The sequence below is a fragment of the Camellia sinensis genome, chromosome 10, assembly GCF_055761805.1.
Source record: "Camellia sinensis isolate YWXY chromosome 10, ASM5576180v1, whole genome shotgun sequence".
NCBI classification, from domain to species: domain Eukaryota; kingdom Viridiplantae; phylum Streptophyta; class Magnoliopsida; order Ericales; family Theaceae; genus Camellia; species Camellia sinensis.
The window spans coordinates 76,971,408-76,999,182 of NC_138970.1; the positions used below are offsets into that span (position 1 = coordinate 76,971,408).

Genomic DNA, 27,775 nt, shown 5'->3' on the forward strand with positions numbered 1-27,775 from the left:
ACTGTACGTATTTTATCCTGATTAGGATTGTGTAAAATATCGCTCAACCCACTAAAATCGCACTGATTCGCATTAATTCATACAGCTCTAACCGCTAATCGTGATTTAAATTTTAAAATTTATAATTCGTCAACCGAACCGCTCCACTCCGCTATAGTTAATACATATATATTTTTTAACTTCCAATGAAATATCAATGTAAAAATGAATATGAGAGAGATTTAAGATATGAAATTTATTATAAATTAGTAGTTATATATATGAAACATATTATGTAAAATTACTTTGTGTTATATATTTAAAAAATATTATACAAATTAGTGTTATATATTATGTAAATATATGATAATTAGTTAGAATATTCTTCAATTCGTCAATCCGCCAAAAACCGCCCAAACCGCAATTTGTCAATTTGTTAATCCACTAACCCGCTATTTGATTTGTAATTTTAGTCTCAAACCGTCCGAACCGCACCGCGTACATTCCTAACTTGATATTCTCAACCTCCGTTTGGGAGGGGTTGACTTTTTGACCTTTTTAATTATTTTAACTTGGACTTAAAAAATTTGATTTGAGAATGAATTTTTGATTTTTTTAATTTTTTTTTTATAAAAAAAGTATAATAATTATAAATTAAATATGATATTTTATTTGTTAGATTAAAATAACAATGTTTTGTGACTATTTTAGCCGCAAACATCTTGCCAAACAACACCATTCATATTGGTCCTCTACAGTGAAGGTCTCTCCCTCAGCGCGAAATCGATCTTTTCCTTCAGCGTCGTCTGCAACTCCCTCCATCTGACCTCTTCCTCAAGGTATGGATCCTTCTATCTCTCTGTCTTCCCCTTCTATGCAACTCATAAACCCTCTCTCTCTCTCTCTCTCTCTCTTCAACTCTTCCCCTACCATATCTGAGAAGCCCAGAATTGAAACCCCTATCTGTGAATCCTTTTTTCCCTTTTGATTTTTAGTTCCCATTCTATGAACCCCATTTTTACCCATCTCTGCGAAAGCCCCTTCCCAAACCCATCTTCGAACCCCCATCCATTCTTGTTCATCTATTATCTGCATGTTATTTTCTTTGTTTTTCACATGTATGTATCTGAGATTGGTAGTCTTGTATGCTGCTGCTACAGTTGTTTAGATTCACGTATGTGAAAACATTGCTGATTTTAATTGGTTCAAATCTTATTTTTTTTCTACATTCAATTATCTTAAGACGCCAATTTGATGGATTTTGGGAAAAATCAAATTGGGTTTGTTTTCCTTTTATCTAGTTCTTTGATTTGCAGGTTATGCTTATGTGTTTTAACTGGGTTTTGAGTAAAATTTCTGTGAAATTTTGAGGTGGTGTCACCCTATTTCCTTCAATATGGATGATGTTTAGTTTGGTGGGGAGTGTGTAATAGATAGTTAGACAATTGTTATCTCTAGTTGAAGCGGCTGTCCTAATTGGTGAATTTTACTTTCAATGATCAATGTTAGTTTTTGATGTGTCCTTGATAACCATGGAGAATATAGCCAGTCCTATGCAAATCTCAGCATAGTTTTTTGGCCTCCAAATCAGAGAGAGCAATGCCCTAGTAGGCTAGTAGGGAAGGTTGGGCGACACATTGAACTGTTGGAGAATAAGGGCTCAGTGAGCACACGAATGTGCAACCCCAATATAGTTTAAGCATTGACCTGTTCTTGATATTCTTGATAATCACTTCAGCATCCGACTCAATAATTGCTTGTCAAAAATTCCATTCGAGGACAGAATGGAAACTGCAATCCTTGAGCTTAAGGATAGCAAATATGGAGATCATTAAAACGCAGGGAAACAATATGGACAATGCTTCAGAGTCAAATCAGATTCCAAGCATATCTTGGAAGCAGCCTAGAGGGAGAGGGAGAGAGCGAGAGAGCGAGGGAGCGAGAGAGAGAGAGAGATGAAAAGGGTACCAGCAATTCCAGCTGCATCAGTGAAAGCTGAGTAAGTGGAGAGCAACACAGTTGGAGTCATTGATCTCTATCTGTTCAAACTTTATTCATCACCCAAACAAATCTCTCTTCTCTGCTCTCTCTCTCTCAACTTTGAATATGCAACATTGCTGTTAGACTTTGAGATATATATATATATATATATAATTCATTATAATAGGATGGAACAAATTAATGGTGTAAAGCCAAAAGATAATAATTAATGGTATAGATTTCTTTTCAGACAATGTGAGGCCCAACTTGCACATATCTTCTTTGTTGTATAATTGTATTATATATGATTTTAATGTTTTAAAACACATGTCGCTTTTCTTTCTAGAAACCTTTGAGGTTGAGGTTCAACCAATAGTTACTTTCTCAGAGACTGTGGATTTAGGCCCCATCATGGCAAAAAATTATTAATTGGTCAAGGGTGTCATATGATTATATTTCTCATCAATTATAATTTATCTTGTTCTCTTATATTTTTTAATTATTTAGCAAAAATTCCTGAATTTTATATTCTTCACCAATTACAACACCGTTGGGACATTACATAACTCTAAGACTAACCAATAACTTCATGGCAGTGTCTGTTTTATGCCTTTCACATTTTCATTTTATTTTAGCTTAGCTAGTCCATTGGAGTTTTTCATGGAGCTGTTGCATGGCCAACATTTTAACAAGAGTCCCATTTTTATTTTTGTGTATACTTTAACATATTTATTTTTTTAACTTAGTACATAGATGGTCTTATGAAGTTTGAGGCCTCAGTTTTTAATGTACAAGCTTGATATTTATTCCAGGCTTTTCTTCCACAGAGGTTGTGGAAGCAAAGGCTGGAAAGGGTTCAGCAACACTCTCAATGGTTTAAGTTTGGGTTGATACTCACTTGTTTGTTTTATGGGTTCTTAGATACAATGGAATCTGTATGGTTGGTGTTATGACTTCAAGTTGATATTTTGATGAATGGACTTGACGGTGTGATGGGATTTTTATGGCCTTTGCCCAATTTTTAAATATTTTGATTAGAGCTTTTGAATAATCTAAAGTGGATGATTGGAAGGTTAAAGACTAGTTTTGTGCTCCTGAATACATTTTCATTTTACTTGCTTATGTTTGAGATTTTAAGAGACATTGAATTAGTAGTCATTCATCATGAATTTTGGTGAATTGTGGCTAGCTTTGAGGTATATGGTCAACTAAATTGTGTCATGGGATACTACTTGCAGACTAGTTTGAATAGCTGAGAAACATGCTTCGTTTTTCTGAATTGTCATAAATTGCTGAAATTTTTCATGGAAGCTCACTCTGGTTTAATTTTTAATTTTTATCTCTTGAATTTTCTGCACTTCCTGTGTTGATGTTTGGTTGCTGCATTTATGAAGGGACGCTAATCCATGAAGTATGTTTATTCATTTAGTTCTATTGTTTTTCCCCTTGTGAATTGGTACTGCACTTGTTAAATATCATTAGAGAGTTGGTTGCAACTGTCATTGAACCCTTTTTCATTGAATTTACATGATCTCCATTTATTTATCTAAAACTATCATTGTATCATTTTCAACAAAACAACTAGTGTTTTAATTTATTAGTTAATTTGTGTTTTTTCGGTTCTTAATTTGATAAATTATGATTATTTTTTTTTAAATTCTTTATTGTTTTCCTTTATTTTCCCCCTCACTTTCCCTTCTAGATGGTTCCACAAAATTTATATGTTGGTATATATTTACATACCATACATTTTATAAAAAAAAATTAAATATTAGTTAAAAATTATTTTTTATAGTATTTTTAAAACTAATATTAAAAAATATTATTGCAAATGTCACATTGGCAACCATATTAGCATTTGGTGCGTATGTGGCATTCTATGAAAAATACAGTAATATATATAGCATTTTTTATTTTGAAAATTGGTTAAGTTAGTTTGAATGACTAGTTAAAATAAAGAGTATGGTTGGAATACAATAACTAAACTAATTAGGTAAAATAAAGAGTGTACTTTTTTTATACTTTAGCTAGTGAAAAATAAAGAGTGTGGTTGGAGTTGCTCAGGTCGGAGAATTGAAGAGAGAGGTCTAAGATGGACAGAGAGTGGGGTTCGAAGCCTGGTAGCGGTGGCGCCGCCTCTGCCCAAAATGAAGCCATAGACCGGCGTGAGCGGCTGAGAAGACTCGCCCTCGAAACCATTGATATTGCTAAAGATCCCTATTTTATGCGCAACCATCTCGGAAGGTTTCACTCTCTGTTTCTTTGTTTATCTCTCTCTCGCTCTCTCTATACATAATATATCTATGTATTTTTGGGTTTTGCTTTGATTAATTGTTTTGTTGTTGTGATTGTGATTTAGCTATGAGTGCAAACTTTGCTTGACATTGCACAACAACGAGGGGAATTACTTGGCGCATACACAAGGGAAGCGACACCAGACCAATTTGGCCAAGAGAGCTGCTCGCGAGGCCAAGGAGGCCCCTGCTCTCCCTCAGCCTCACAAGCGCAAGGTTACCCTCAAAAAGTCAGGTAAACCCCCTCTTTCTCTTCCATTCCAATTTTAATTACCCTAATTTCAACAAAATACATTAAACCCACAACTTACATTTGACTTCCCTTAATATTTTAATTTCACTAATGATGTAGCTCAATGTAGACCGTTCACTTTAAATCAAGATGATATTTTTTTACCAAAATGGCATTGCCAAGTCATTCTCGTGATACTTTTTGTATGTATGAATTTGATCATTTTCCTTTCAATTTACATAACACAGTAGCCCATTTTCATCGGTAATTGCCATTGGTTAGTCATATAAATAGAAAAATGATGTTGCCATATCTTTTACCTTATTTATCCTTGTCTCTACACACCATCTGCATTAGATCTCGTCAAATATAGTGTAATTATGCCAAACTTGTTGGGCTCAATGTATTTTTATCAAACCCCATGGCAGGTCAGCGTAACTTGCCTTTTTCTTTTAATGTACACCTTGTTCAATAGGTGTGTGATTTGTGGTGTGATGAACTTGTATTGTTAAAATGGTGCTGGTGCTATTGTTCATTTGTTGACAAGAGTAAAGGCATTTATTTGCATTGAAGGTTGATGCTGTAATGTTTGTTCTTTGAGTGTTAGTTCTGTCACTGATGTGATGAGCTCACAAAAACAATTTTTAACTTTTCAAAATTCTGATTTTTGCCTTATTGGACCTAATTGTTGTGTTTATATTCATGAGCAAGAATTATAAAAATGGGTTGGCTGAATATTTAGTGTTATGTCAGAATTTATCCCAATAATGGCACTACTCAGTTTTTAGGTTTGCAATATGTGAGTCCTCATGAATATATTTTGTTGGCACACTTGCAGTTAAAATTGGTAGGCCTGGTTATCGTGTGACAAAACAGTTTGATCCAGAGACAAAACAGAGGTCTCTTCTCTTCCAGGTGAGGATTTTTTGTTCGTACTTATATGGCATAGTAATTACCAGTAGTAGACTTGAGCAGTACATATATGATGAAGTACAAGCTCACATTATCTTATATAACTGTCTAAATAAAAGGTCTGGGTTTTCAAAAGGTTAAACATTTTGTCCACAAACTGATAGATGGGATTTGTGTTGGAAATGAGATAAGGAAAAAAAAGTAAACACACAAAACCTTTAAACAAAGGTAAAAACATTTACGTTGATTTTGTTAAGAAAATTTCATTCTTTACATGAGGTTGTAGATATGTCATTGTGAAATTTGATTTATGGATATCCCTAGAATTGAGAAATGGGGTATACTTTTTTTCCTTCATTTTTTGGTGATTTTGGTATCTGGTGCAGATTGAATATCCTGAGATTGAAGATAATACAAAGCCAAGGCACCGATTTATGTCGTCCTTTGAACAAGTACACTTACTATTTATTAAAGTTTTATCACTATAAACTTCCATACAAAAGGAGAATTTCAGTTTGTTTCACAACTTAACTCTTTCAAGATTACTGCAATCCTAATATTTCATTTTACGTTTCATGTGCAGAGGGTCCAATCCTTTGACAAAAGATACCAATATCTTCTGTTTGCAGCTGAACCATATGAGATCATTTCTTTCAAGGTTGATCCCTCATTCAATTACAAAAATGCTAAACATTTGATTATTATTATAGTTTTTTATTTTATATATAAAGTTAGTATTGGGTAATCAATGGATTGTGGTTGTGTGGTTATTTTAGGTTCCTAGCACGGAGATTGACAAATCCACTCCAAAGTTCTTCTCGCATTGGGATCCCGACTCAAAAATGTTCACGGTTAGTTTGTATACTCATTTATGCTCTCTCTCTCTCAATTTTGATGGTAATTTGGATCTCATACCACTACAAGAAATAACAGTTTTGCCGACCAAAATATTAGTCGCCAAAGGTCGCATTTTTAGTTGCTGATACCATTTAGCGACTAAATTTTTTTGTCGCCAAGTTAGTCGCCTAAACCCTGTCGATCATTGTTTTAGCGACTAAACATGTGTTTGGTTGCTGAAAGTAAAACATTTGGCTACTATTTTTTTTAGTCGACAATGTTACCTTTTGGCGACTAAGAAAGTAGTCGCCGAAAAGGTAATTCTTAGCTACTAAATTTTAGTTGGTCGGCAAAATTAAATGTTTGGCTACTAAATTATTGGTCGCCAAATGTCAACGTTTGGCTACTAAAGGTGGGTTAGTCGGCAAAAGTGATATTTTTGGCGACCAAAATATTAGTCGCTGAAAGTTATAACAAAACTAATTTGAACTATTTAGAGACTAAAATTTTAGCCGCCAATTGAATACATACCAACCGTATTTAGTCGCCAATTGAACTATTTGCCGACCATGGAATTTAGTCGCCAAAGGATGCCAAGTTTTATTCATTTTGCTACTACATTATTAGTGGCCAAAACATTTGAAAATAGTTTTTGGCTACCAAAATAGTTAGTAGCCAAATACTATATTACAGATAATTTTTTTTTTTTTTTTTTAATTTCTGAACCACCTGTATCCATTATTAGTACAACCTATACAATGTATAAACAATAAAATCTATCAATACTAAATATATATTATCAACCATTCGACAACGTGCACGCAAAAAATTCCATTCGACATCCAATTCCATTCTATTCCATTCGACATATGTAATACAAATTCCATATGACCCAAGTATATTCCAACCTCAATAATTTAAAAATATACATAATAGAGGCAATCTGTACCACACCAAAAAAACTAATATGTTCCGCCCCAAAAACTAATTTATACCACGTCCAATGCTAATTTCTACCATGCCATATTTGAGATATTTACCACGCAAAGCAATTATTACTGAGCGAACCACTATATATACGGATAGAGGTATAAAAACAATGCCCTTCCGTACGTGTCAAAAAAAGTCATATCCACATTTGTACGTCCAAAACTATCTGCAAACAAAAAAGATTAATCATTAGTATTGATTGCATATTGGGTTGCTAAAAAAAAAAATTCATCATTACTATTGTACATGCATATAGGGCTGCAACATGAGACAATCTAGTAAGGTTAACAATATTATTGTCAAAGAATAATATTATAACAACATAGGAATGTTAATTTTAAAAAAATGACCCTAATGATTAAATAAAGAATTATCAGGACAAATGTTAATGTTAAGAAGGAACCAGGAAAGTGTATAGTATATTGATTAAGATATTTCCTTCATTTTTTTTTTTTTGAAAGGGAAATGATATCAACCACACTGCTAAAATATTATGAATCAAGAATATCAACCACACTCTACTATAAAACTAATACAAACTCTACTATAAAACTAATAAGCAATTCATCATCTCTTTTTCCTCTACAGTACAGTCTTGTTTGGATGGGGTTATTTAGTGAGAAATAATAAGAAATGAAGAGAAATAAAACTTGTTCTCATGTTTGATTTGAAGAATAGGTGAGATATTTCATTTATAAAAAAAAATGATGAAATTTGATGACAAATAAACTACTTGATGTATTCGTATATATACATCCACATAGCATAAAAAAATAGATTGAATAACAGTGTTAAGTAAGACAGCCCAAATTTTTTTGATCATCAAGACAGCCCAAATTGATTCAAGCCATGGTGAAACTTGGCATGTTAGATCTCCTACAAATGACCCGCATAATGCAGTCCTAGTCCTCCATTTGTCTTCCACACATACATAGAAATAGACCTACGAAAGATCTTGACAATACTAAATAGGAGAGGTTATATCCTGAATGATCATAATCAGACAGTTATTAAGTAAATGTGTGAGCAAAAAATGTTAGTTACCCCTTAGTCACTTTTGTGTTGGCAATTTCACTCTAAGATTGGGTATGTTATAATTGTTTTTTAGGCTTATTTGAGTCTTGAGCATGCTTTGTAGTGAAGCATTATCAAAACAACTTCACATGAAAGCCTTGATCATACAAACATACTCATCTTCTGTAAAAAGGCAAAACACATGCATTGCAGTATCATCGTTTACAGAGTTCTTATCTTTATTATTAAGAAGGGTTCAGTTTATTTTATTTTCTTGAACATAGTTAGCTCAAGTTTTCTCTTTCAATCAGTTATCCCTGAAATAAAATAGGATTTATGGTTAAGAAACTTAAATTAAACCTTAGGTCCTTTAAGTGTGTACTCTTGAAGAAATGAAGACCATTTACCATGCCTTTTATTCAAGTTACGCTGTGAATGTAAATATTTGTAAGGCCCCCATAGACCCCCAAGAGTTGTTACCGTCTGTCCCTACATGTCACATTTGGCACCGGGAAGCTTCCCGTTACGTAAAAACAGTGGTTCAGGGGCTGTTTCACATTTTTGCCCCCCAAACGCCATTTTTTGACTACATTTATGATATTATCAACTCCATCTCCCAACCTAGGTGTCCTATTTACGTACCGTCTCTCCCTACATGTCACATTTGGCACCGGGAAGCTTCCCGTTACGTAGAAACAGTGGTTCGGGGGCTGCTTTGCATTTTCGCCCCCCGAACGCCTTTTTTCGACTAATTTTATGGCATTATCAACTCTAACTCTCAACGTAGGTGTCCTATTTACGTACCGTCTGGTCCTACATGTCACATTTGGCACCAGGAAGCTTCCCGTTACGTAAAAACAGTGATTCGGAGGCTGTTTTGCATTTTCGCCCCTCAAACGCCTTTTCGACTACTTTTATGGCATTATCAATTCTAACTCCCAACGTAGGTGTTCTATTTACGTACCGTCTGTCCCTACATGTCACATTTGGCACCGGGAAGCTTCCCATTACGTAAAAACAATGGTTTGGGGGCTGCTTTGCATTTTCGCCCCCTGAACGCCTTTTTTCGATTAATTTTATGGCATTATCAACTCTAACTCCCAACGTAGGTGTCCTATTTACGTACCGTCTGTCCCTACATGTCACATTTGGCACTGGGAAGCTTCCCGTTGCGTAAAAATAGTGATTCGGGGTCTGTTTTGCATTCTCGCCCCTCAAATGCCTTTTTTCGACTACTTTTATGGCATTACCAACTCTAACTCCGAACGTAGGTGTCCTATTTACGTACCGTCTATCCCTACATGTCACATTTGGCACCGGAAAGCTTCCCGTTACGTAAAAACAGTGGTTCGGGGGCTGTTTCACATTTTCGCCCCCCAAACGCCTTTTTTCGACTACATTTATGACATTATCAACTCCATCTCCCAACCTACGTGTCGTAATTACGTACCGTCTGTCCCTACATGTCACATTTGGCACCGGGAAGCTTCTCGTTACGTAAAAACAGTGGTTCGGGGGCTGTTTCACATTTTCGCCCTCCGAACGCCTTTTTTCGACTAATTGAAACTTCTAGCTAGTAGAGAGTTTAATGAAACTTTAAACTTGGTTAGTAGGCATTCATTTGGGTATCTTCATTTGCAGTAGTTTAGTAGCCAAATCCACCATTTAGTTCCCTAAATGGTGGATTTTGCTTGAAGTAGTGTGGAATAGCTCAATCAGGCTTTTGCGCAATAGGCACCATACAATAAGGTTCTTGATATGGTGGTTTGCTCATAGTACGAATGTAGACCACCCGGACTCCGCTCCGCGCGCGTGGGCGCGAATCGTTGTTCTTAGCTACTACAGTTCGGACTCATATCACGGTTTTGAATCTAATCTTACAAAGTGCAATGTAAGACTGATAAATCACCAAAGAGTCCAAATCCGGCAAATCATTTTGGAAAATCGATTTTAATAAAAATGCGCCAAACATGGACTGTTTTGCCAGATTTCAGAGTTGCCACCTAAATATTTTATTTTGAGAAATTTAGGAAACCCTAACTCGTGCCTAAGGCCACATGTCCGTCATCACCAAAGTTGCCTCAGCTCGGGAACTTGGGTACGAGAGCGGAAGGTCATCAAAGATCGGCCTCTACTGACATGATATGTTGTTTTTGAAAACACATGTGTTCTTATTCCGATTATTAGACTAGCTTACTACGTGATGCGCACAACATACAAGTATAGACTGGATCGCCTAAATTAGAACAAAACATCTCATGTTTGTTTTTTTCGAAAATGGTTTGAAGTTGTTACCCTCAAGTAGGCTAAGACGCGGATTTTGCCACCCTCAAGTGGGCTTAAGAAAACATGATTTTGCCACTCTCAAGTGGGCTTAAAACTCGCATTTTGATGAATTGTTCCAATTCAAGCAATGAAGCCTTCATCCACAGGCATTCATGTAGTTAATCAATTAAGCAGTTAGCCTCTTGGCAAGCATGCTATCATGGCAACACTTACACGCATGCAAGGATGCTAAAGCATAAACACTCACAGTGTACTCCGAGCCAAAACAGAAGCTAGTTAGTAATCAATGCATGATCCTAGCTATGTCAACAATGCCTAATGCAACACATGCAAAATACAACTAAGCAGGCTCGGCTATCTAGGATGGCATATGAATGCAACAATTGATAACATGCTTTGAAACACGTATTCAAGTAAGTGTATTGAAATACAATGCAGTTTGTGTGATGCGCCGAGCCCGATGCATGCAAGACAAATGAATGAATACAAACATGTTAGCATAAGGATGCTAATTGAAACATGTCCTAAAACTAACCATCGAAAACGGTTAAGTAAAAGGGAGAAAGAAATGGGGGTTGGAAGACATGCATCACACACACGCACACTTATTACAACATTTGTGCCCTCTCGACGAAGGGTCCAAATAATAAGCTAACTAGCTAATCTAAGCTAATTATTACAAAACGAAGCTAATTAACTAATGAGTCAACTAACTAGTTATTACAAACACAAATGAATAGTTAAGCGCATTAACTACTTAAGCACAGAACCAAAGTGTAAGCTAGCCAAACAAAGTAGTTAAAAGGAGCCTCGTGGCAAGAAGCGCATGCATGTTCGGTCGCCTCGTTTGGAAATCTATCGCGATGCCCCAACTTGCCTCTGTTTGCATTTGTTCTCAGAACACTGTACAAGCTTCCAAATAGCTTCTGCACCACCATGGAGACCTTCAGGGACATGGCCGACCACTTATTGGTGTTGCCAACCACTTGCCGACCACTTACTTTTGCTGCAGACCAGAAAAAGTGGTCGGCCAGCCACTTTTACTGGTCTACCGACCAGAAAATTCTACACACTTCCAGTTTGCTGCAACAGAGGACAAAAAGGGCATGGCAATGTATTTGCAAGATATGTGTGCACAATCATCCTCCCTATCATTTCATGATCTCAAGGGAGTGCGGTTCTCCACTCTCGGGCCACCAACCGAGCATCGCAATGCACGATGGCCGAGATGCCAAGATTGCACAATTCAATGTACATGAATGCACAAATAACACATAAAGCCTTAACCTCTATCATGCACGATTAAGAGGGTCGGCGACCGAGAAATGAGGCACGTTTCATCACTTCAAGTATGAAACGTCCCTCGTTTCTCGTGTTTGGACTAACACTTATCCAAACACAATGCAATGCATGCACATGGAAATACAATGCAATACAACATAAGCATGGCAAGTATAATGTAAACAACATGAGCATGCAACCACATAATACAATGTAACAAGCATGCAACAACATAATGTAATGCAACAAGCATACAACATGCTATTCTACCAATGCTAGGATGGCATGCACAAAATTCCAAACACAATGCAAGGCATGCACACACTATGCAATGCATGCACATGCAAACAACATGGAATGTAACAACATGCGAACAACATGCAAATAAACATGTGCAATGGACTTAAACCGAATATGGACACACCTCAATCATGCCCAAAACAGTGGCAAAAATGCATCAAAACTAAAGCACAAAAGGGGCAAGAACACATACTCATGTGAGGGCCCATCAACTAAGCATAACAACACCACTCTCAAACATGATCAAAGAGTGACAAACATGGAAGTGTGACAACACTAAATGCACTGAAATCATGTATGAAACGATGCCAAACCACTCAAACAACACAAATATGGCATGCAAGAGCCTTTAAACATGGAAGCTAGTGAATGGGAGTAGACAAGAGGCATGCAATGCATGGCACAAATGGATGAACCAGCCGCAAACAGAGCTTAATTAGGTCAAAACAAAGACCAAAACATGCTAAGAGGGGAGCTCAGAGGTCTAGGCATGCATGCATACAAGCTAGGCCACAAACAAGACAACAATGGCATGACCCTTAGAGGCACTCAAAGGGTGAAAGAAATGGGAACATGGTAATGCTATATGCTCTGAAATAACATGTAAAATGATGCCAAATCATGCACATGTTACAAATGAAGCATGCTAGGAGACTCAGAGCTTGAAACTAGCATAGGCATTTGCACTATAGCTATGCAATACATGAAGCATATGGCCAATGCAACCCAAAACAATCCTAGAGCATGTCAAAATGATTGTAAAACATGCATGGAGCAAAGCCAAAACAAGCTAGCATGAAGGGCCAAAACAAGCAGCATGCAAGACCAACAAGGAGGGTTACACGACACCTACCAAAACCAAGCATGAGATGACTCCACCAACAAAAATCAGAGTTTATGGCATGGCAAAATAACACCAAAAATGGGCTAAGACCAAGTCAACACATGCAAGAATAACAAACTCACTCATTAGGCATGCAAGGCTAGGAAAGAGGACTTACACTACAGTGTAAGAAGCAAATGAGGGATGCTCTAACCAACCAAAAATAGAGTTGTATCATGGTAAAACAACACTCAAAACACATTGAAATGGTGGCCCAAAAGCCTAGGCATGATGGCATACACAATGCCTCATATTTAAGGCATAAAACATGAACCCTCCAATGCATTGAAAGAGTGAAAGATGTGAGTGTATGGCCACATTACACGTACTGAAATCACATATCAAATGATGTCAAATCATACAAATAGCCCAAGTAATGCATACTAGTGGACTCAAAACTCAAGACTAGTGAGCTAGAAAGCACTATGGTTATACAAAGCAAGGTATGCATGACCAAAACAACATAAATCAAGACCTAGACCATGGCAAAACATGGACAAAAGTTTCTTGGAGTTGAGCCAAACATGCTAGAATGATGGTCCAAAAGCATGATGCATATTAGGCTAGCATGCAAGATTACACTACAAGTGTATAAAGCATGCAAATGGTGACTCTACCAAGCCAAAACAGAGGTATGCCATACTGAAATAATGCCAAAAGTAGGCTGAGAACAAGCCAACACAAGCTTAACAAACATGCTCAAGCATGAGGCCAATAGGGCAAGCACACAAAATACAAGGAGAGGGGATGATCCCCTCCTATTTGGGATCTCAAAACTACCTTTTCACCACTGAAATTCCTCTGAGTTTCAGTGGTGAGAAGGCCAAAAGGAGGTGGTCCCAATAGCTTAAAAGTATAGCACAAAACCAAGGCCAAACAAGGCACAAGAGGGGGTAAACCCCCCCCCCCCCCCCCCCCCCCAACACCAAGAAGGCCTTAAACAAACATTTCAAGCATGAAAAATCAGAACTTTTTACAATTAAAAGTTAGGCCTAAATCAGCATGCAAATAGGGCCAAAAGCTTAAACAAAAACCAAGGTTTAAGGGGTTAGAAGCTTGCCCTTGTAGAACCACTTCAAAGTTGCAACTCCAGCAACCTTTCTGAGCTCAAACCAATCCAAAATAACCAAAACCAGCTTCTAAGTGCCTCAGCAACAAAAGGGTGGTGTTTCACTATGTGTTTGTGTGCAAAAGTAAGAAGAAAAGGGATTTTTAAGCACAAAACAAGAGGGAAGCAACAAATATTGAGATAGGTGTGTATCTATAGCTCAATGCCAAAATTCTGAACCTGGAGAAGAGGGAGGAGACTCCCTTATATAGAAAAAAAAACAAGCAACAAGCTTGTTGAGGAAGCTAAGAGCTCCAAGCCATCCCTCCATACGTATGGAGGATGGTTTCTGTGCTCACCAGCTGTCACAGCTGGCAAGAAAAGATCTTCAGAAAGGTGCAGGAAAGCTGCCGACCACTTAGCTACTTACACTGGTCGGCCGACCAGTGAAAGTGGTCTCCCAGAAAGAGAAGTGGTCGGCCAGGGGGAGTGGTGGTCTGCACAAGGAAAGCAAGGTGGTGGCATGGTGGCCTACCACTTTTGGTGGTCCACAGGCCACCAAGACCAGTTGGCCGACTCGAAAACTGGCTGGCGGAGAAGAAAAGTGGTTTTCAGGGAGAGAAACTGGTCTCCAACCCTTATTTCACCCTCCAAGCAAGGAAAATAAGGTTTTGTGCCAAAAACAAACCAAAAAGGATGAAAGACGAAAGTCCGCGGGACAAGGCGCGCAGTTGAAAGCCTCGAAAACTAGTCTACGGGCACCAAAAGTGGTCTACGAGACCTCTGTGTCCCTCTAGACCAAGGCAACAAGGCATGGTTCGAAAACCGGGCTAAGAGGAGAACGTTAAGCGGTCCCGAGACAAGGCGCGCGGCCGAAGGCTCCGAAAACCGGAAACTAGTCTCCAAGAGGGAAAAGTGGTCTATAGACCTCTCCCTCCCTCTAGGGAAGGGAAAACAAGGTTTGGTTCAAAACCAAACCAAAAGGGAAGCATGACAAGGCGCTCAGCCGAAGGCTTCGGAAACCAGAAACTAGCCTATCAGAGGGAAAAGTGGTCTACGACCACAAAAAGTGATCTACGGACCTCTCTCTCCCTCCAGGCAAGGGAAAACAAGGCATGGTCTACAAACCAAGCCAAAACACAAAGAGTTCAGAGGCCCGGAAGCAAGACACTCAGCCAAAAACTCCGGAAATTCGAAATGAGCACAAACATGCACAATCACCGAGCGCTCAATCGATGACGTTTGAGTCTTAAGGTCGGTCAAAAATGGGATGTTTACAATGAACTCTATATTATGAACTACACTTGAGATGGCAGCAAATTATTAGGATCTTGTTAGGTATCACATACTTAAACTCATTTTGCACCTTCTTCATAACTTTGTCATTGGCCCCTACTCCCCTAACTTGATTTAATGGAAAAAGCCGGCCTAGATCTGGGTTTAACTTACTTCAAGTCCTTGATATTTTGGTGAAGCAAAAATTCCGCCATGTGGACCATGCCGTGGCATATTAGGAGTAAAACATGCGTTCAATCATCTTGTACAATCAATTGGGGAAAGGGAGGGACATTGTAAGAGTCATGTTGGAATTTTGACCAAGGAAAACCAAGAGGTCATTCATAGGCACAAATTTTAGAATGTTGAAGTTGGCTTGTTATTCATATGAACAAACTTCAATAGGTAGTAACTTCATAATTGTACAAGTATGCTATTGAGTTTGTTGCTCACTTCTCAAAGACAGTTGTGGGCTGCCCTGTTATCAAGCATGGTATGCACAAGCTGTTACCTTCATGTCCAAGAACATAAAATGCCTGGAGGAAGTTATGCTTTTAGCTATATCTTTCTTCTTATGTTCAGTTTTCTTTTTCAAACTAGTAAGCATGTTGAAAGATAGACAACATGTGGGTGTGTGAAGGAAAAAAATATGGATGCATTATCTAAATAAGGACTTTGTGTTTATGGTAGTAGATTTATGGAGTGTGGTCACTTAGGATACTAGTGTTACTTAAGAAATCAGAGATGAACAAGGGATTCACTCCGTCCTAGTTTATTTGCACAAAGGATGGCTTTCATTAGTGTTTTAAAAGGTGCGTTGGGCACTTGATTCGCCTCGGACAGCTTGAGGTGAGGCGCTGTAGAAAAGGCGCATTTGAGGTACTTGAGGTGTGCGTGCCTTAGGCTTAGGCGTGAGGTGCGCACCTTATGCACTTCATATAAATTTTTGCTCTAGCATCATTCTTTGTGTGTGTAGCCACAGGGAATCACAACTCCTATAATACAAAATCCAAACACATGCTTTGAACCCCAATTTTCATATCGAAAAAATCCCTAGGTATTGAGTAAAAATCCCTAGCTTATCTTCATTTGCAGTAGTGTATTGTCTTGATTAATTTAGATGAGATGCCAAGATATGTATACAGTACCAAAATATTATTTCATTGACTTGGCTAATAGGCATTCATTTGAAGAAATGAAGACCATTTGGCATCGAGAAGCTTCCCGTTACATCAAAACAGTGGTTCGGAGACTGTTTTGCATTTTCGTCCCCCGAATGACTTTTTTCGACTAATTTTATGATATTTTCAACTCTAACTCCCACCTTACGTGTCCTATTTACGTACCGTCTGTCCCTACAAGTTACATTTGGCACCAGGAAGCTTTCTGTTACGTCAAAACAGAGGTTTGGGGACTGTTTTGCATTTTCACCCTCCGAACGCCTTTTTTCGACTAATGTTATGACATTTTCGACTCTAACTCCCAACCTACATGTCCTATTTACATACCGTCTGTCCCTACAAGACACATTTGGCACCGGGAAGCTTCTCGTTACATCAAAACAATGGTTCAGGAGCTGTTTTCCTGAACGCCTTTTTTCGACGAAGTTTATGACTTTTTCAACTCTTACAGCGAACATATTTAAACAAAGTAGGTGTAACATTAATGAAACTGTTCTTACCAAAAAGCAAACATCAGATGAGCAGCTTAGATCCGCAAGAGTTGTGTCAATTTGGCGACTACGTTATTAAGATGCTTGACCCTTCTATTTGTCTCCTCCCTTGCTTTTTGTCCCTCCTCCCGCTCTTTCAACATCTCATTGTAATACCTCTCGCACTCCTCTCGCTCTTTCATTAACCCGTCATGATCTTTTTGTCGCTCCTCACGAAGTGCCTCCATCTCAGCTCTCATTGCCTCCATGTCATTATCACGTGCTCATGATGCAGCTATGGTAGAGGGTTTTGGGCCGATCCCAAATCCAAGCAAGTACCTTTTCTTCTCTCCAAGCACTTGCCTTGAAAGCTCCTCCTGTGTCAATGGCGTCCTCGACTCGATGGCAGCCGCTTGTACATTGACCATCTCTTGCTGTCTATGTTACACGGACTCGTTCATTTTTGGTAGGTACCCATGTCGACACAACACGGGTACGGGATACGGCGAAATAAAGACGGATACAGCTAATTGTTGTTCTATAATATTTTTGTTACAAAATTTCTTTTTTGTTCTTGGTTTGAACAGGAAGAGGGTAAGATGAGAAGAAACAAACCAAGGAAGTACAGAATTTCACAACTTGATTTGAATGGAAAGGAAAGGAAACCTGAAATGTTGAAGCAAAGTTCAACAAGACGAAGTCGAAGTGCGATCAAGTTCGAAGTGCGAAGACGATCTCGTCTTCCTTACATGTACTTGTGTCGATCTCTTGTTCTTCTCTGTCCAGTTGCGATCTCGATCTCTTGTTCTTCTCTCTCCAGTTGCGATCTTGATCTCGTGTTCTTCTCTCTCTCGATCTCTCCTGTTCTTTCGTCTCTCGATCTCTTCCTCTCTCTCCCTCTCCCTCTCTCTCTCTCTCTCTCGGTTTGTCTTCTCTCCCATACTGTTCTCAATCTTTCTCTCGATCTACTCCCGATTCATATCTCTGTCTATCTATTCGTATACCTATCTATTATTATAATAACTATAATAATATATAATAATAATAATAATAGTTAATAACTATAATAATAACTATTATTATATATTATATAATAATTATTATATAACATATAATATATTTATAAGATAATATATACTTATATATATTAATAAAAAATAAATACATGCATGTATGTAAAATAAAATAAAAAAAATTAATTAAAACACATTGTTTAAAAAATATAATAAACAAATTAAATAATTAATGTATATTAAAATAAAAATATTTATAAAATATATATATATATAATATAACTCATCTTCATAGATTTTTATTTGTTATTTATATAATATAACTAATCGTCATACAATAAATATATTTTTTTAAAAAAACTATTTAACATATCCCTGTACCCGTATCCAAATTTGGATACATATCTACGTATCTTTAATTTTTAATTTTGAAGTGTCCGACTCCTAGATACGCACCCGCACCCGATACCCGTATCCGAGTCCGTGTAACATAGCTTGCTGTCATTGCAAATAAATAAGACAAAAAAATCTAAATAACATATATATTATTAGGTACCAAGTAAAGTAATATTGAATACAATTATTTCATTGTTACATACTTACAGCTCACTGCATTTCAGATGGATCCAGTCATTCGTTTTCTTGGAAGTGGGGCTGTCTTTATAGAACTTAGGAAAATCCAACTCTCCATTTTTTGCTACCCGTTAACACATATCAAGTTAAATCACCAACAAAAAGAGAAACTTAACCCTGAAAAGTATTCATGGTTTTTGGTTACTGAAATATGGGGGACCTTATGCAATTGGAATAAGTCCACACAAGTATTTGGAGGGGGAAAAAAATTAAATGAATCTAGAAATTGATCTTGAAAATGTGGTACCAAAAGTTCTTAAATAGTTAAACTAGTACTGCCATGTTCTTCAGTATTACTGTCATGTTCTTGGTTATGGAGTATGGACCCATATGTGTGTTGTATGTATATTATTTTCCATTGAACATTTTCGTTATTTAGGGTCGATTAGCACAACAGCGGGAGAGATTGATGCAGATGTGGCCCATAGGATTAAGACAGGATGGTGTAAATGGAGAAGTGCGTCTGGGGTATTGTGCGATAAACGAATACCCACTAGACTAAAAGGTAAGTTTTATAGAACGGCTATTAGACCAGCTTTGTTGTATGGGACAGAGTGTTGGGCAATCAAGAAACAACATGTAGATAAGATGAGTGTGGCTGAGATAAGGATGATAAGGTGGATGTGTGGTAAGACTAGACATGACAGGATTAGGAATAAGTGTATTCGGGAATGGGTAGGAGTAGCACCGATAGAAGATAAGTTGAGAGAGAATCGTTTGAGATGGTTTGGTATTCAACGGAGACCAACAGCGGCAGTAGTGAAGAGATGCGATGCTGTAACGGTAAATGGAAGTGTTAGGGAACGGGATAGGCTTAGATTAACGTTGACTAGCGTTATAAATAGAGATATGAAGCTACTTAATTTGACTAATGAAATGGTCTTTGATAGGGCCGCGTGGAGAAGAAGGATTCATGTAGCCGACCTCATTTGATGGGACTTAAGACTTAGTTTGGTTTGGTTTCAAGTGGTCATAGCATTGAAATTTTTCGGCTACTGAATATGCAGACACCACCACAATGGTAGATGAGACAATTTTACATATCTATCATATAATTATACTCATCAACCTCACCAAAACACCCCTAGCTATCATTTAATTATCTTTTAAACCCATCAAAAAAAGAGAGTCTACCTTCTACAGGTGGTTACTGTCAATCACGAATCAATACTCAACTTGTATATATGTCTATATAATAAATAATAGGAAATAATCTAGTTGAGTTATTTAATTGCACCATCATTTCCACCATTTATGCATTAGTTTCAGAGCTGTCAACTTTTTTCCAATGCATATGCACTATTTCAGTTTAATTTACAAATCTGAAACAGATGTTTTAGTTCAATTGAACAGTCTGATCTGGTGAATGCAAATAACTTAAGAAATGTAAAATTAAATTATTCAAAGTATTATAGATATATTAACATTACAAGAAGAGAAAGCTAGTTTCTGGGTACTTGATCCCCTAGGCATCAGCCTTGATTTGATCTAGAACAAATAGATAAGCAGTAGTAAAGGAACTAAAGTCTACAATAGAGTTATGCCTGTGCATATTTTGATGAGTACAAAACATAACATTAAGATCAGGAATATATATACATACATACATACATAAAAATTAATGTTTACAACTTTACGCAAATTATAAAGACCAAGTTTCCTAAAACATATATCAAAGAGTATGGATTACTGCAGTAGAATGTAAAGATAGGTAGGCAAGTAAGGGAAAATTATCAATAAAATGGAAACTCTACAAACTAATTTCAACTTGATGGAAACAAAATAATAACATCAATAGAGATGGATTTGGCAAAATAATATAAAAAAACATTGTGCCTTAATGGCAACACATGAATCAGTCACATACACAGCTACAAAATGAGTGAAATTAATTGAGTTTGACGAGTGTTTTACTCCTAAAAAATGTGTAAAATCAACTCATTATCATGATTTTTTTAAAAAAAATGTATTAGATATTGATATTATAACACACACTTTCAAACACTTATAATTTCAAACACATACTTTCAAACACATTAATTAACAAATACTTTTTTTTGTGTTTTTCGTGACAGAGATCTCAATCTCAAAATACATACACAGATAATCTCAATTGTTAAAATCCACCTACTCTCCACCTACTTCACCCACTTAAACCTACTCCACTAAACCTAACCCACTACACCACTACCACCTCACCTACTCCACTAAACCTAACCCACTACACCACTACCACCTCCACTTCACCTACTCCTTACCTACTACACACTCACCCTCTTCTATATATAGGAATCATGAATCATTGTAATAAATATCAACATATCAATCAATAATACATAAATTCTTACATGGTATCAGAGCAGGTTTAGAACCTAATATTTTCGCTTCCCCGGCGGGCGGCAACCTCACCTTAGCCGCCCGCCGGACCTCAATCTATTCCGCTTATTTTCTACACATACCTTCCCATCATTATCCAAATCTTCTCTCTCTCTACAGCTGGGAAAAGTGCCAAAGCTTCTTCATCGTCATCTTCATGTCCATGTCTAGAGTAATCATCGGATTTGCACCTCTTTGATGATGCACATTTTTTGTCTTCTTGCAAGGTTACCTTAAGGAAATCGGATTCTTGCACTACATCTGCATCTGTGGCTGTGGGTATTGGAGGTGCTGCTGCTGCTTCGTGGGTCTGCCATCTGGAAAGGACTGCTGCTGTACATGAAGTGAGAATCTGATTCTTCATTTTCAATGGGCTTTGAAGATGGATGGTCACTCTTCATGCCAAAGCTTCTTCTCATCTCACTGAACCTGAAAATTCACCGGAGATCGCCTCAAGTTTCAGAGCTGTTGAGTATTTTCCGGCGAAATTTGCCGGCGACATGTGCAAATTCGGATCACTCGTCTTCCTCTTACTTCTTTGCTCTGCAGCTCTAGCTTCTGCTCAGGGATCTAAGAACAGAACCACCATGAGTGGTGTCACTTGTTGCCTTCGGTTTCATGGTCAGCTCAACTCTGATCTCCGACAACTTGCAGTCAACCTCATCCCATTCCCAAGGCTCCACTTCTTCATGGTTGGCTTTGCACCCACTTTCATCACTTTCCCCTTGTTCCCCCTGTTCTGGATCTGGATCTGGCCAGATCAAACTCAAGGAGGGCAATCTCTCTCTCTCTCTCTCCATGGACCCAACATCATCATCATGCACCCACTCAATCTCCCTCTCTCTGGGTCTCGGTTGGAGGAGGAAAACATGGGGGACACCGATTGGTGCTCTTGATACACACTTGTTCCCCACTTTCTTTATTTTTTATATATATATATATATATCTCTTTTTATTATATTATATTATATTTAAAAAAAAAAAAAAATCAACTCTCCTCCGTTTGATTTCAAACTCCATTATTTTTATTTATTTTCTTCAAACCACTTTCCTTATTTCCCCCATCTTTCATTTTTTGATTTCAAATATATTTTTATTATTTCTTTCTTTATTTTTCTTTCACATTATTTTTAATCTTTTTTCCAATTCCATTCATACCATATAGCTTTGCACACCAAACCATATTTTATTCATCTCAGGGATCAACCCCGATCACAATTTTACACAAAAAAAAAAAAAAAAAACAACAACAACAACAACAAACAAACACCCAAAGATTTGTTTTCTTTTCTGCAGGCGGCCACCCACCGACCTCACTTCTTCGCCTATTCCGCGGGTCTCTTCTTTTTGCCTCCGTCCTGGGCGGTCCTTGACGGTGTTGCCTCCGTGTTTCCCACTCCATTGGGCACGATCACTACTCCCTGCTCCTCCACTGCAGCATATGGAGGCCCTCCAAATCGGAACATCACGGTGGCCTTCCGCTTCAGCTCCTTATTTTCTGCTTTCAGCACACTTATCTCTGCTCGCGCATCCTTATACATGCGTTGGAGCAGAGCCAGCTGGGAGTTTAACTGCTGCACCTCATTTGCCCTACTCTGCAGCCGGTTCGACAAGTTTGTAACCGCAGTCATGGTTTCCACACATGACTTTAATGTATACTGATTGGCTTCCACATCCGACTGCACTGCCATTCTTTGCTCCACAGACCGCATCGGAAAGTTCAGAGGAGTGAACTCCGGGGCACTCGGTTGAGGTTCCAGTGCCACCGCTCCAGTTCTCTCTCTTGTTGACTCGTTGAGGTCGGGAAAGAGGGTGAGCAGACTCCGGGAAGACGAGGCCATTTTCTGGGCAACAGAGTGTTACAGAATATCTCTCGTTACAGAATATTACAGACTATCTCTCTCAGCACAAGGAACTCTCTTTCTCAGCAACACGAAGGATTTTTCAGAGGTTTCTCTCAGTTTTTCTCTGCCTCAGCCTCTGCCTTCGTCTTGGTTATATAGCCAAGGCAGCCACGCGTATCGCGCGCCACTTGCCACCAGCCGACAAACGGGCACGCAAGCCAAGGCGCCCACGTGCCTCGCCATCATGTCCGGCACACCTTTTGATGACTTGGGCACGCCTTTTGATGGCACGCCTTTTGAAAAATTGGGCGCACCTTTTGAGGATGCGATTTTTTATGGGTCCGACAAGACTCTGTAAACTGTCCCGACATTGATTCCGGTTAGCTCCTTTAAGGGTCCGACAAGACTCTGTAAACTGTCCCGACATTGATTCCGGTTAGCTCCTTTATGGGTCCGACAAGACTCTGTAAACTGTCCCGACATTGATTCCGGTTAGCTCCTTTACGGGTCCGACAAGACTCTGTAAACTGTCCCGACATTGATTCCGGTTAGCTCCTTTACGGGTCCGACAAGACTCTGTAAACTGTCCCGACATAGATTCCGGTTAGTTTCTACAAGGGTCCGACAAGACTCTGTAAACTGTCCCGACATTGATTCCGGTTAGTTTCTACAAGGGTCCAGCAAGACTCCGTAAACTGTCACAACATTGTCTTCTACAAACGGTCCGACATGACCCCATAAACTGTCTTCTACAACGGTCCGACATGACCCCATAAACTGTCTTCTACAACGGTCCGACATGACCCCATAAACTGTCTTCTACATCGGTCTGACACCACCATACAGTGTCCTCTACACCGTTATGACACCCCATACAGTGTCTTCACCAACGGTCTGACACGACCATACAGTGTCTCCTATCCTCTTTTCTTTTATGTATTCGTCTATTTTCTTGTTTTGTTACTCTCTCCAAACTCAAGTTGGTTAGTTCCTATCCCCCTTGAGTTTGCGGGGGGCTGTTAAAATCCACCTACTCTCCACCTACTTCACCCACTTAAACCTACTCCACTAAACCTAACCCACTACACCACTACCACCTCACCTACTCCACTAAACCTAACCCACTACACCACTACCACCTCCACTTCACCTACTCCTTACCTACTACACACTCACCCTCTTCTATATATAGGAATCATGAATCATTGTAATAAATATCAACATATCAATCAATAATACATAAATTCTTACATCAATCTCAATCTCAATCTCAATCTCAATCTCAGAATGCATACACAGATAATCTGTGTATGTAAATTTCATACACAGATTTACATAAACAGATTTAGAAAATAATGACGAGTAGAATACAAGACAGAAAATTTTAATGAAAATAATCAGAATACATGAGATTAGATAGACAATCAATGAGTACCCATACATGCAAATAAATAGACAATCAATGGATTAGGGCTTCGAAAATAATGAGAGAGAAAAGAAAAGAGGGGGAAATGCATCAAACCCATTTACAACATGAAACCCATAAAACTCTAGTAATGAAACCACTTCAAACAAACCCATTGTAGACATGAACAAAATATTAAACTGAATGGGTAGAATAAACAACCCTAGAGCAAAACCAGATGGGAAAATGGAAGAAGGGTAGTGAGAGAGAGAGAGCGAGATAGAGAGAGTGCGACCGAGACAGAGACCGACAGAGTAAGAGACCGAAAGGGAGTGAGAAAGAGACCGAACCTGTTAACTGCGGTGGCGGTGCTGATTTGAGGTGTACGGGGAACACAGTGCTGAGGATGCGCGGTGGTGAGGTTTGATGGTTATTGATCTGTGTGAGAGAGAGGATCTGTGTGAGAGAGCGGCGGTGGCGGTACAAAGAGGCAAAATGTGAGTCAAAATGTGTGGCGCGAATATAAAATAATTCCCTCTAAAAAAATTCGATCTTTAGCGACTAAATGTTGTATTTGTCGAGAAATGTTAATATATAATAATATAAGGAGTTGAAAAACATATACAGCGACTGAATTTTTGCTAGTCGCTAAAAAGTTTTCAATATCATATTACGACATTTGGCGACTAAATATTATGTTGTCGGCAAAAGGTATAATACGCCGACCAAAAATAATTTGGTAGCCTAAAATATATACTATCGCCGACTAAAATATCTTTTAGTAGCCAATGATGGAATATTTAGCGACAAAAATATTTTTTGGTCGCCAATAAACTATATTTCTCGATTAAAAAAATTTAGCAGCTACATCATTTGGCGACTAAATAATTTTAGTAGCCAAAAGTCACTGTACAACGACTAAAATTTAATTTTGTCGCCAATTATTCAATTTTTAGCGACTAAATAATATTGTAGTCGCCAATTGATTGATAATTAGCGACTAAATTTTTTTTAGTCGCCAATAAGCAATTTACACAGACTAAAAAGCTTTAGTAGCTAATTCTTTTACTTTTGCCGACTAATAAAATATTTGGTCGCTAATTCAATAGCGTTTGGCGACCAAATTTTTTTTAGTCGCTAAATTTGGTCGCCAAAAGTGTTATTTCTTGTAGTGACCAGTTGATAAGGTTTAGTTGTGAGCCAGGTTTTTTGTTGTGTGGATTCTACCTGTCCTGGGTTGTTCACTGATTTCATAGACCAGAGAACTTAGTGCAACCTTGAAGGTTGACGGACTGCCGAGTTTGTATGGTAATAACATTCTTATAGAACGTGACAAACCCAATTCAGCTATGCAAGTGGCCCTGACTCCTTCAGGACCAGTAGAAGTTAATTAAGCATCGACCTAGACCCACATAGGGCTGCAACTCAGGCAAGTTCAGTTGGGCTAGGGGTGTAACCAAGGCCTGCCCAAGAACTATCAGTATCTGCCCTGGCCCAATTTTGCCGGATCTCCAGCCCAAGAAGCCCAGCCCAACAAATGAGCTTGTGTTCACATTGCCAAATTTAAAATTTCACACAATAGGTCATCAGGATACGTTTGTAATTTTTTATTTATTTATTTTTATTTCTTATGATGTTTAGAATTGTGTTAAACATAAGCTCAATGAATTGCTTTTTGCTTTTTATTAGGTCCTATAAAAATTTAACTGAAATATCAATTTTAATTTGTCTACATTGCCCCCTATGCTTTTTCCGTTCACATTTTGAGTGTTATATACAAAAATGTTGCAAGTAATTTTACTTGTTTGTTTAATTGTTGAAATATGGATTAAGGACACAGATATATATATTATAACTTAAATATCCTTACTATCTATAAAATATGGATACAGATATGGGACACAGGACACATTAAGGATACATCACTTCAATAAATTCTGAAGTGGGATACTACTTTAGTCTCACTATTTCTTATTCTTAAAGAAGCGAAGTATTAAAAAATTATTATTATATTTATCGTAAAAATTATACTTTAATATTTTGCAAGAATTATTACAATTTTAATTTTTTTAATAGTTATCTAGAATATCTGAAAAGTACCCAATACTTCTCAAAACTTAATAAAATTATGGATACATGTAGAAATTATTGGATATGTATTCATGAGTATCCGAGGAGTATCGGTATCTAATTTGGTTATGATACGGATACGAGGCTCTTCTACAAGTATTAGTGTTTCATAGATTTGGCTGAAAAATTTCAGGCTAAGCTTGAGACCAAAAGCCTAAAAGGGTTGCCCAGGCCTAAAACCCAAGTTGTTGCTCTAGAACCACACTGCCTACACAGCTGTTTGGCCGCTGTTCTAAGTAATGATCTTTTGTTTGTGAATCTTGTCTGACTTGGTTCTGGGTTTATTTGTTGTTCTTGTTTTGATAAGCAGTGGTCTCTTGTTTTCATATCTTATCTGACTTGACTCTCTGGCATGAATCAATGTACAGTTGCAGTTATATTTCAAACCCAAGCCACCAGAGGCAAACAAAGGCCAACCAACCCCTGCAGCTAATGGCACAACCGCTCCTGGTGTTCCACCAAGGCCTTTGCCACCACCATCCCAAGCTCCACCTCCACCACCGCCTCCACCGCAAGGGCCTCCAGCAGGACCACCAATGGGGAATCCTCCTAGAGGCCCACCACCAGGATCTGTGCTGCCACCACCTCCTCCAATGGGAAATGGACCTAGGCCTATGCCACCAGGTGGAAATCTACCCGCTCCACCACCGCCACCAGTTGGCGGTGGTGCCATGGCAAACTTCACTCCTGGCACTCAGATGGGAAGGCCTCCAATGCCGCCACCTCCACAAGGTTTTCCAGGACAACAAATGATGGGGCAGCAGGGAATTCATCCGCCTCCACCACCTCATAATATGGGATAAGTGGTCCCACATATATTGTCTTGGCACATCGGTAGGTATGCAAGAGTTGTGTTTGTATGCATTTAAAAACTTAATTTCAAGTTTTGGGAGGTTGGATTGTTGTGATTGGATATGTTGATGAATTGGGAAAAGAGATATGAGAGCTTGAACTGTAGTTGCTCATACCGATGTGCATGTTTCAGTTTTGGCAAAACCTGTATTAAATGTTTTACTTTTTGGTTCATGAACCTTCTTTCTTTGACGGTTGACTAGTTGATGAAATGACAAATTAACGGAAGGCGGTTATAGGTTTTGTTTGGATTATGTTGTGTTTTCATGCAGTTTTTCTCTTTGTATGATGAATGGTAAGTAGTCTACATTCCATGTGGCACTTGAGCAAAATTCTCCAAATAAAAGTAGTTGGTTTACTATGCTTATTGGAAAATTGTTGTATAGTTTTGGAGTATTATGTGGCATTGTTTACGAGGTTTTATTAGCAAATGTGAAACTACAAAATACACTCAGTTCATTCCTTATTTTCAAACTAAAGAAATGGCTATTTTAGTTAATTATTTATCAAAGAAATGGCTATTTTAGTTAATTTTTTTATCTAGAAAATGTGTAAAAAAA

General features: G+C 38.1%; 1 protein-coding gene across 1 annotated transcript; it reads left to right on the plus strand.

Moving 5' to 3' along the window:
• The first annotated feature begins 646 nt into the window (after window positions 1-646).
• LOC114301051 (hydroxyproline-rich glycoprotein family protein) lies at window positions 647-27,469 on the plus strand. Its single transcript, XM_028245951.2, has 8 exons — window positions 647-818; window positions 4,024-4,203; window positions 4,319-4,488; window positions 5,324-5,400; window positions 5,784-5,849; window positions 5,981-6,055; window positions 6,174-6,248; window positions 26,732-27,469. Exons 2-8 carry the CDS (start codon window positions 4,052-4,054, stop codon window positions 27,164-27,166), a joined length of 1,050 nt encoding a protein of 349 aa, XP_028101752.1. The 5' UTR covers window positions 647-818; window positions 4,024-4,051; the 3' UTR covers window positions 27,167-27,469.
• Window positions 27,470-27,775: the final 306 nt, after the last annotated feature.